Source organism: Paralichthys olivaceus, chromosome 10, assembly GCF_024713975.1.
Source record: "Paralichthys olivaceus isolate ysfri-2021 chromosome 10, ASM2471397v2, whole genome shotgun sequence".
Classification (NCBI taxonomy): domain Eukaryota; kingdom Metazoa; phylum Chordata; class Actinopteri; order Pleuronectiformes; family Paralichthyidae; genus Paralichthys; species Paralichthys olivaceus.
The window spans coordinates 18116216-18128300 of NC_091102.1; the positions used below are offsets into that span (position 1 = coordinate 18116216).

General features: G+C 40.6%; 1 protein-coding gene across 2 annotated transcripts in view; it reads left to right on the plus strand.

The window, feature by feature from the left end:
* LOC109642225 (receptor activity-modifying protein 1-like) overlaps positions 1 to 8532 on the plus strand; it is a 51743-nt gene extending 43211 nt beyond the window's left edge. For both annotated transcript variants that reach the window (XM_069533379.1, XM_069533378.1), the window contains exon 3: positions 6611 to 8532. In XM_069533379.1, coding sequence (XP_069389480.1) covers positions 6611 to 6866 — 256 coding nt within the window. In that variant the 3' untranslated portion in view covers positions 6867 to 8532. The remainder of the gene's footprint in view (positions 1 to 6610) is intronic.
* Positions 8533 to 12085: the final 3553 nt, after the last annotated feature.

Here is a 12085-nt window from a genome sequence, read left to right on the forward strand (position 1 = left end):
TATGCACATCCGTGTGTTGTGGTCAATATCGGGCTTTGTTGGAAATGTACGGGCTTCTCATTATGTTCTGGTTTAATGCTACAAAGTGATGAGACTGTAGTACACACATGCACACACTCATCAATCTTGACACATCTGCTCACACGCAAACGTGTACAAACTGCATAAACAGTCAAATACTCAAATGTATACCACAGTATTAATGTAAACAGAAGCTGTCGAATACAAATACACATGTGTGCAAGTCTAGATGCTGTTATGTAGACACAACCACACACATGTGAAAAGCAAACCTCGCTCACATCCTGGTATTGACTGATTGGAAACATACAGAGGGTGAGAAATGAAAAGTGAGAATAAATATTAAGAAAGAAAACATCTTGAGGATGTGTGTTTTTGTGTTTGTGTGAGAGTTTGAAAATATCCATGTACATCTTTCAAACTTTGCAAAGATATTTTCTCACTTTTGTTCTCATGTATTGTAGGAAAATGAGAGACACACACACTGTGCACACAAACTCAGATGTTCATTCTCCCCCAGAGGGAAAAAAGGATGCGGGAGGTTAGCAGAATAACAAAGTAGGAAGAAAAAGGAGAACATTTTGTCTGATGTGCTCGGTAGTGACAGTTTGTCCTGCTTTTTTTTTGGTCTCAGATAGAGGAATCTCTTTGTTTCCGCTCTGAGGCGATCTCTCCAAGCAGAGCAGGCATGACACAAACTTTCTCAGCAATAAATGCAAGTGATGAAGAGGGGTGTTTCTGGGTAATGCCCCAAAATAAGGTACTTCCATAAGATGTAGTTTAAGGTGATGACACACCGGTCAGTGTTACGGGACGGGGGAGGTGAACTGTGACACTCAGGCAGGTTTAGTAAGTGAGGATGGGAAAATAATCAGATATGTATCTGTGTGAAATATGAAAGTAATATTCCCTGTCCCTGTCCTCAGGTTGTGCTGCAGTTCTTTGATGCTTCCTGATCCATTTCTTTCAAGGAAACTCTCTCTTATCTCATGTGTCCTCGGTTATATACAACAGAAGTATCATGACTTTATCACCTTTGATCAAAACGTTTACAGTTTTGCCACAGAAAGCTGCTGCTTGTATTTGAGTTACAGCATCTTTGTTACTTAGCAACCCCGTATCTTCCCCTGTGCTGTGTTGCCGAAGCATTTTGGAATCCAGACTTAGTGGGAGCTGCTGACCTGCAATTTCTATCAATGGCTCCATAATGACAGAAATCCTTTTTGGTTTTGATGTTTGAATCAGTGAGGCTGGTCTTTGAAACCAAGGGGAGAGTGATGAGGCCTGCCACAGATATCACACGGTGCTGTGGGAGTATCTCTGGATAGTTCAGAGCCCATATATGGGTCACAAGCTGATTTCTAGTTTTGTATATGACAAGGGATGTGACAATGTCAGTCTTTGGAAAGAGTGAACTGTTGTTTGACTTCTGCCTAAATGTGGTAGATCACTGGTGGAAGTTCAGGGTTATTACACCAGACTGTGAGTGAATGGTAACTTTATGAACTTCATTCTAAAATCAGATACAAAGAACTTTTGTGACAACCATTAACAGGACACAGTCATTGCCTTAAAGAATCTTAGTCAACGAAACCACAAAACTATTTGGAGATTGTAAAGATTAGACACAGAGGATATCTAAAAATAATTAGACAAATAAAATGATAAGAAACATAGGAAGTAATAAAAATATAAACAAAACGACACTGGAAAAGGAATGTTTTCAGTTTGGTTTGATGATGGCATTGGAACACCTCTAATGTGAATAGGTAGCAGAATTTAATTTCTGCTGCCAGTCCCTGTTAAACTGGATAGTGTCTGAATGAGCTCATGTGAGAATAAATGGTCCTCCAGAGAATTCACTGTAAGCAAGTGGGCATATTGAAGACGTTTCTAACACTGGACTGACACATACCAACCCCAATACTCAAAACCCCAAGAGAATACAAATATCTCAGGAAGAAAAAGTGGTGACGAAGACATCAACAAAGATATCAAGATAATTTTTGCATATAAGGGCTGATATCAATGTGCTGTAAACAAAAAGACATGATCTCCGCAGTTGAATTAATACGTTACGTCCTGCCTCTGCCCGCTGCACCACCCCTCACCTGAATGTCCAGCTGCGTCATTCATGTGTGAAAGGTAAACTCAGGAGAAAGTCCGGACTTAACCTTCCCAGGAGTTCACGTTGTATACAGCTGCATTTTATTTTGCAGGACCCATCTGCTTCAGCAGCTCGGCTTTGCTGCCAGACTGGCCTCTTTCAAATGAATGAGGGGGTGAACACCTCGGCCTGCGCCTTACAGCAGAGCATGACCCGAGAGCTTCACCTCCCTCAAATAGAGATTTACCACGGCTAAATAAGAACCTCTTCCTGACTGGGGTTGTCAGGAGGGCAATATCATACAATAGGAAAATCATTTCCCTTTCTGTGCTTCATGTGGGTTTACCAAAGTTTATTTTTCAGGCTTTTAAAAAAAAATTGAAAGGCAGCAGAAAATAGACAGTGACACCGAAATCGGTTTAAAGAAAAACATTATTTTATTGTGGGTGAAACATTTGAACAGAAAGTTCCACGACTTCTGCTGTAGCTTGTGTGAGAATGAGAGGAGGCTTTTTAAAGTAATGTGTGCATTTCAATTTTTCAAAAGATTTTTAAGGATCTGCAGCAAACACTGAACGACCAATCTGATTCTCATCCTAACTTTCTCCTGACAACACTTCAGCTGCAGAGATCTATTGTGAATAAGCTACAGACGATAAAGTGTTTATTACCTTCTAATACTGCAATGCCAACTGAATAAATAACAGCATCCATCTACCTTCACACCTGTCCACCCCCCCCCCCCCCCCCCCTTGGTTCTGTGAGTGTGTGGAATTAGGAGTCCTTCCTGAAGTTACTGGAGCAGCTGTGTCCTGTGTCACTTTTATTTATTCATTATCCAGGTTTTATTTATTCACACCATGCTCGGCAGTCGACAGATCAAACTACTTAAAACAGCATGTTTCTGCCTCGTCCAGATGCATGTGTCCTTCACACTCCTCGTGTTTGATAATAAATACAGGTCAATGAGGCACTGGATCTGCCTGCTGCTTCTCGAGTTATGAACTCATTTCTCCGACTTTGGTGTGTTCATGTGTTTTGAACTCGAAATGTGGAAAATGGACGCTGTAAAGAAAGTGTGTTGCATTTATGTGTTTTAACAACAACTTGACACCTTAGAAGCTACTATTTAGTGGTAATTCTAAAATCGTACTAATAGTTATTTTAAATTATGACTTCAGGGGCTCTGTTGGTTGGAGGTTTTTGACAGACTTGTTGCACACAATAAATCAGATGTTTCACACGCGCACTGAAGCAGCGCGAGGAGAAGAGCTGGAAATCTGTCCAAATGATATCATCTAATCTAGATATATCTTACCGAGTTGTTTTTCCAGCTTCGAGCAGGTAAATACATTACTAGGTGTTTGTTTTAAAGATGCAGGGTTTCAGCACAAAGTACAACACATTTATGCCCTGGATGTATTATTGTGAAACCTCCTTTTTCATATATGCACAACTTCAACTACAAATCAGTTCCACACTGTATTGCAGATTTATTCAAAGATACAGGTACACCTTCTCTCCAGTAAAGAGAACAGATATACGACTATTATGTTCACAATTTATTCATTTATTTTTTGATGCACCCGCAATTATTTTGTCCTCTGTCATCATGCTTATCAGGAGATGCAGATCTCGACATAAATGACAAATCTGGAATAGACACATCAGGCAGGGGCGGACTTCATCTGCCCTGTCACTCTTGCTGCTTACTGATGAAGATCTCTGTGAATGAAACCTGATTTGTTTGACATGTATGTTGCACTGTAACTGGAGAAAAGCTAAAGAGGCAACAACTCTGATCTGTGGGGATCAGTATTGATCATGGTTCTTAATGTGGAGGATGTCAGCATGAGAGGGAGATGTGGTGAGAGGAACAGGAATTAAAAGTAACACTGTTGTTCTAAAGTATACAGAGACGCCAGAGAATTTGTAGATAAGCGGATCAGAAACTGGAAGACACTCAACACCAGCATAGAAACGCTAAAGCCATTAGCGGTTCAGCAGTATAATTGCAGAGGGACGCACACACACCCCTACGCAATAAGTCAATGAAATGTTACTCACTCCTCCTGACTGCCTCATTTTCAGTTTATCTGTCTCTTTCCTGTCCGCTAACTCTGTCTTTATTTTAAAAGAACTATGAATAGGTTATGGGAAATACATGAATAATACATAGAGGAATTTTTGCTCTGCTTCACAGATACTCACAAACACTTGCCCTGTGGCTGCACAGTCAGTGTGCATCAGCAGCACTAAGAGTCTCAGTCACAGTAAACCTACATGTTAGGTCAGGACACGGCACAAACCTCTGTGTAAGATGTTTCTCCAAAAAAGAAACTGCGAGGTGCAGAATTGCTAAACGGCCTGAAGCCACACAGGCTGATTCACGCTGTTTAATAAGACCGGATGATTAAAAAGATGTAGACTCAAAGAGGAATTACACAGGAGAGAATATTGAGCAGCGGGTGAATTGTTTTTCACACACTCTGTTCCACAGGCGTCGCACTCTGTCGGGTTTGATTCGAGGCCAACCTCGTCTACACGAGGTGAACCTGTACCCGACTCTTTCTGTTCACCACCCGTGTCTCGACTCAGCAGCAACTTCTTTCATTCAGCAATTCACAAACAAAATCAGTGCTCATTAGGCCAGCAGAGGCACCGGGAGAATTCTCTTTCAGCTGATTTGTAAAACTTCAAGGAGACAGCGGAGGAAGGACGCTGATTGCCCGAAGCGACCACGCTGCCCTGCAGCACTCGTACCACAGCTGAGCTGTCATGTTGGGCGCAGCATCAAAAGACATAGAAAATTAAACATATGAAATCTGACCAGGGGGTGTAAGCAGAATTTATTTTCCAGAGACAATCTTTCTATAATAAATCTGCAGTAACTGATACTTTAATATTAATTTGAATGGGGTTCAGTGGCATGGACAAACCAACAAATAATTAACTACACTTATCTTCACGTCAACAGATTGTTTCACCATCATTCTGGTTTTACTGTTTCAAATCTGTCTCATGGCTCTCTTTATCCAAATTTCCAGCAGGCAGCTGTTTTCCTCAGGGAAAAAGAAAAGGTCTGACAAATTTGCTGCATGCTCCCGCCCAGCAACAAATGGCAGACAATCAAAGTTAGCGACTAGCTGCTGAACACAGCGGAGCATTTTGCTGCAGAGCATGTTTCCCACAGGAGCGTAAGTGGAGCTCCAAGGAGAGTGAATATTTAGATTTAAATTAGTCAGGGTGCCTCAAACTCCACTCCAAGTGAATTCTAATGGTACTTTACTCTGTATCTGCTGGGAAACTGTTTTCTTTAGTCAAAGCAGATGTGTGTGTGTGTGTGTGTGTGTGTGTTTGGAGCTTCTGTTATCAATGTAACTTTAATAGATGAAGAAAAATTGATTTCACAGTCATTTCTTTGAATATGTAGGTGAATACTTAATGTGATGTAAAATCTAGATCAGTGATAATCAGTTTCCCCTGACAGTATAGTTCCCCTATTTTTCTGAGAAATAACAATGAGCCTTAGCTATAATTAGCCCAATGTACTGGAGAACAGTATGGGCTCAGCCTGGCTGAGCTGTTAATGAACTTCAATCAATCAAAAGTGCGTTTGTGTGTGTGTGTGTGAACTGTTGCGTGTGCAGATGGAGAGGCCTTTGTGTACTCACCAATATTCATGGGTCATTACCTCAATTACCTCGGAGGAGCAACACACATACACACAAGGTGCAGAGAGTGAACTAAGAGAAGAAGAGCCTCTTCCTTTTCTAACAGTGTTTATCATCTGAGACAACCTGCCACAAGACCTCTTTTACCTCAGCTCGTCCGTACAAATCGTATTTAATCAAAGCAATGATTATATTAACCATATTCTCCACGTTGATTTTGAGTGTAAGCGCTTATGTTTGTTAATTACAATAAACACAAAGTAAAGCTGGGGCTGCAGGGAAATGGCTGAAAGCACAAAAGGAGATTTTCACCAGATGGTGGCACTAAAATATGTGTCAGGAGATCACAGGTCTTACAACATCCTCTGGGGACCATTAACATGCGCACCAAATTTCCCTGCAACCTGGCTGTTTGTTGATGATGTTTCACTAAAAGTCTTCATCAGTCTAAAAGAAAGGACAACTTTTTGGGCACCATTGTTCCCTTTGGGTCTCTTCACTCGTTATCATACAAATGTGGTGTATCTTGTTTCAGTCCCTCAGGGGATATTGGTTGTATGCATAACCTCCAGAGACACCAAACTCAGGCAGAGAAGCCTGAGTGAAAAATAATTTGCAGCCAAGTCAAATTATGATTTTGTGTCCGAGACAAATTAATCAACATAACTTAATGAAAGCCAACTGCTGTTTAATTAGCCACATGTTGATTTAATAAATAAAACAAGAATAAAATGCACAACCTGTAAAACTATAACAAGACAAAGAGCAGGCAGAACATGAACCTTCCTGTCCCTCCTCTTGTGTGCAGGCTGTACGGTGACCTGACCAACTGCACGTACCTGGTGGCGCTGAAGATGGAGTGCTTCTGGCCGAACCGCCTGGTGGACGAGTTCTTCATCCGAGTGCACAAGCACTACTTCCACGACTGCTCGCTCTCGGGACGGCTTCTCAGGGACCCACCAAACCGCATCCTGGGACCCTTCATTGTGGTGCCCATCCTGGTCACGCTTCTCATGACTGCCCTGGTGGTGTGGAGGAGCAAACGCAGCGAGGGGATTATGTAGTGAACAGAATGATGCAGGGTGGGGTGGGGGTCACGAGACTCAAGACAAGAGGTACTTTTTGCCCCGTTCTCACCGTCATTGACCAAAGGATGTGGTAATGTTTGGAAAACGGGTTTAGTGTGCAGTTGGAGCAAAATGAGAACATTTTTAAAATCAGGTCCTGCCTCAGCGCTTCAACACATCTTCACTGATATGAAGCCTGTGCGAATCAAATTATTTCATTTCTATCGACAAGGAGCTGAACTGCTCTCCTGAATCTAAACTGCAGCAGAGCAGTGACTGGTGCAGAGATCCACCTTATTGAGAGAAACTGCCTCAAAGATTTTTTGGATGTGGTGGTGATACGACAAGAATTTAACAACAGATTTTTGGAAAATAACCAACACCTACTTCAGCAAACAGCTCGACTGTGAGAAAATGCAAAACTGTCCAGAAGATCTCTTTCACACTCTGACCAGGACACAACAAGACAGTTACTCTGAACTCTTCTCGGGAACACAGGGACATCAGCTTGTGTATATATGCATATGTATATGTATGTGTACACTGTAAATGTACAACATGACATGAGTCTGTCATTGGATTATCAGAATGTCTTTGGAACACAGTCAAGACGAAAAACCGTACTCCACGGAATTAATTTCTCTCATGAGAACATTTTCTGTTTCTGTGTGATATATGGATACATGCATTTTAAAAGATGTGTATTCCATTTGAATTATATTCATATATATATATATTATATAATCATTCGGATGGTTCACTGTCGAACTGACATCTCCTCTGCTCATATCAAACACCCATGGTCTCATTACTCAGCTCACTCTCTCTCCTGAATGAAACTCTGATGGCGCATGATGCACACAGAACTAGCTTAACAAAATGCAGACGATAACAATGTCACATACCGATGATTAGTAGATGCTCTGTTTAGAAGACAGACATACGAAGACGGTCACCACACAGGGTTCAGGGCCCCGATTTGGACTGGCAGCGATGATGTTGTATTGTGCAGTTTCCCATCCGTCCATCACCAAGGAAACCACGAAGAAACGCCAAACTACAGAAACTGCACCGTGGGAAGTTTGGAGGGCTGCAGACCGTTAATGAACCATTAACTTCTCTGTCATGGATGTTGTTTACCATATAGAAAAAAAATGATTCCAAAAAATTAACCAGACTGATTTGTATCAAATGCGAGAATGAAAGAGAACAAACTCACAGTGGGAAAAACACCATTTTCAACTTAAGAAAGAACATAAAACAAAACATAAAGTCAGCCAACGCACATCGCTGCATAATGTTGCCATAGCCTCTAGCAGAGTTCGTGTATCATAGACCTGAGGTTCCTATTGATTTATGATCTCCCTGTGTGGTAAAGTGTGATGTGTGAACTGTTCCCTCATTGATATTTTTGAATGCTCTCTTCCCTTTATAGAATCATTGACCTGTAACCTGCCTGTCAGCGGAACACACTTTAAAACACACCCACACTTCCCCAGCAGGATCTTACTTTGTACTTTGTGCCAAAAGCTCTTTGAAAACAGCAGGAAACATTGGCTTTGACAAGTTGAATTTCTTTCTTTTCTTTTTGATGGGGTGACTTTTAATGATTGAATTTTAAAATCTATGATCATGGAGTTCAATAAAATGTCTGATTAATGTGTGGGATAATGTCAGGCTCTTATTTTGTCTTTCAGGTAGAATATGAATGATAAATGCTGTATTAATGTACATGTGTGAGTCATAATGAATGCACTGGGTTCAAGTCCCATGTCATTTCCTGGAGTCTGAAAGTTATGAGGCAGGAGCAGATATAGTTAGTAAAGAAAATAAACAGCCTCGTGTATTTAAAGAAGACTGATATGTGTCCTAAGGAATTATGGGAGAATGTAAGAATTATTACTTTCCCTTTCCTTTTTCACTCACTTAAAGAACAGCAGGGTTGTGAGGACAGACAGAAATAGTACATGGAGGTGTAAGAAGAACATCATTATATGTCGTATTTCCAAATAACGTGTCACTAATGAGAGGATACAATTCATTAGAGAAAGATCCAACACCAGCAGCACCAAGACAAGTACACAGTGAAGTCTCACAGCACTGAAGTCCAAGTCATGGTTGGACGAGTCTCAAGTAAAGTCTGAAGTCGACTTGTGTTCCAGTATAAGTAAACATGTTCACCCTGACTGAGCCAATCCTATCAATAGTTTGTTACAAAGACTACACTGTAAACACTTTGAGTGGTTATCAAGAATAGTAAAGTTAAATATAAATACAATACATTTACCAGAATGAACTGGATCTAATGCTAAACAATGATGCTACTTTTATTTATCAAAACAGTGTATTTCCCACTGTCCGGGGTCTTTCTTCCAGCCATACCCTCTCCCACCTACGCTACCTCACCTTATTAAAGCACTGATTCTCCCTCGTGAGTAAAATGTGGAAAAGAGCGACAACCTGAGGGGATTCGGACGCTTAAGCCGCACATGACTACAAGGAGAGCAGATATTGTGGGAGCGACAAAGATGCACTTTATGCTCTTAGTGATAATAACCAAGGACAGTGAGTGGGCTGAGAGGTCAGAGAGGTCGGACTTAAGACACAAAGAAGGCTTAAGAGTTTAGCTTGTTTTGCAGTTTAGATACAATCAATCTTAATAAGAAACATTTCAGTGTTCGTTTTTAAAATAAATATAATAATTCAGTGATTTTACTGTTTCTTGAGGACTTTTTGTAAAGCCAGACATTTCTTCATATTGTTTGTGCTGCCCTTCGGTATCAGTCTCATAATTAACATTCATGAAAGGGTTCATGGTAATATCTTCATTTATACAGTACTTCTGAAAACAAAGTTACAAAATGCTTCGGCTCATAAGCAAGTTCTACATTAAACACAACATAGAAACAGATGTAAACACTGAACCACATTAAAAAAACTGAACCACATTAAAAAAATGTAAATGGATAAATCCATAAACAAAAAAGTAGAAGCACGCATTAATCCTAAATCTAAATGAAGCCACTAACTAAGGTGTTTCAGAGCCTCTGAGCTGTTCATTTTAAAATCTCTATTCCATTTTGTCTCCAGCTGAGAGTCACGAAAAGCTGCAAGGCCCCTGCCCGAGAAAATTAAAGTGCCAGACTATGGACGATACAGAACAAAAAGCCTGTAAAAGGTAATCCAGATAGAATTATTGATCTATAAGCAGTAGGCGATTCTTTAATTATCTCATTTTAAGCGGTACATGTTCCAAATGTATCCTTCCTGCCTCCAAAGAAAGTAAAACCTGAATGGATGTTTTAATGGCCCCTGACATGAGATGAATTCTCTCCATGCTGCTGATGGTCAGTGTGTTAGTGTGGGAGAGAGATGTAAAACAGGGCAAAGAGTTTTGCGCTCTTATTCTATGCCATTCAGTTTTAATTTTAAAAATGAAACTGCTGATCCTGCCATTTAGTTAGCAGCACTTACTATAGGACTCTAACCTGCGCACACAGATTCTATATCTGTACATGCAGCACTCCAGGGACGGCAGAATTGCCAGGTTACCAAGTGGGATGAATTTATAGTAATTTTGTTTTAAATGGAAAGGCCTCACCTCTCATCCCTCCACAAATTGCCTACTGTCTATAAGGCATGATAGACCTTTGGGAATAGTGCCTTATCAAACCAACTTTATCATAATATTCATATTTTAAGCTCCTCTGAAAAGATGAATCATAAGTGGTTATGTAAGGTAACCCTTATCAGACAGAGACACGTAATACCTGCACACTGTTATCAGCTGTTTCACAGTTAACTTGTAATTTTCAGCCGTCATTTCCATGTGAGCTGCAGAGGAGCTGCTGGGGTAAAGTGGTTCCTCTCACAAATTAGTTTTCAGCTCTGAATCGTGAAGTTTTCATGTGCATCTGAAAAATGCTTGAGGGAAAATTGGACTTTGCAAGATTAAGTCTCAATGTGTTTCAAAGCGTGCGCAATCTCCTGAGTCGAACCATTTTTACCACAAGAATACACACATCTTGTCAAACTTCTAGTTCAAAATCATCGTCCCTTGTTTCTTTAATAGAATCAGCTCAATACACTGAAAACCACAGCCACAATGATGTCTTAATGACCCACACTATTATCAAATGAACATAAAACATGTTCAGACTCACATGTTAAGCTAGTCCACCCTCATGTACACACGAGTAAGGCTCAAACCATTTGCCACTGAGAGCATAATCTGGCACAATTATAGTAAAATCAGAATCTGAAATTGGGTTTTATTGCCAAGCAGGTTTACACATACAAGGAATTTGCTGTGGTATATTTGTGCAAGTATAAATATAATAAAAATAAGAAACAAAATTACATGCAGCCTGCAACAGAAAGATCCTGCTGCAAAGGGGTGCTTGAAAACCGAAGTGAGAGAAGAGCAAAATTATCAGCATCCACTGCCACCTTTGTCAATACATACATTTTTGGGTAATTTCAGCAGTGGGTGTAGTTAAGTCACGTTAAATAGTAGTGGTTGTACTTTTATTTGAGTCCCAAAAGCTCTGTATGTGCACAGAAATGAATATGACAAACCTGTTGGGGCCAGACTGGGCTAATGTTCATGAATAAGTAAGAGCTTACTGTATTTTGGTTTAATAAAACACATTTATGTTTTGAAAGAGACGGCCTCAGAGGAGGAGACTGGCAGTGTTTACTGTGCCTTGGAAGATTAGATGGCACTATCTGATAGGAGCCGGGCTGCCCACGCACAGTATACAGAGGCATATGTTTGCCTGTTCTCTTCCCAAGCGGAGCGATTTGACTGCAGACAGATGCTCGGGGATCCGCTTCGTACCAGACACCACACTGAAAAACACACACTGAGGGTTTATACAGTGTGTAACAGTGATTTCCATTCAGATTCACTGTATGTGGTTAAAAATCCACAGATCTCTAACCAACCTTCATGTGTGTCTCCCACCTGCGGTGTTTAAAGTGAGCCAGGTTCGTGTATATCAGATCTGAGGAAACGAATGAAATCTCCAATTCGTGATGACTACGACCTCTGTGATGTGACAGCAGCCCAGAGACAAAAGAGTGGCAACATGTGATGAACCTTCACTGTCTCGTGTCTTTATAGTTCAAATGCTCTTTGTGACACTGTCAAAGAATATCCCTGAATCTCATGGGTCATATTGTATTCTGTTTTTATCACCTACTTTTCAAAACAG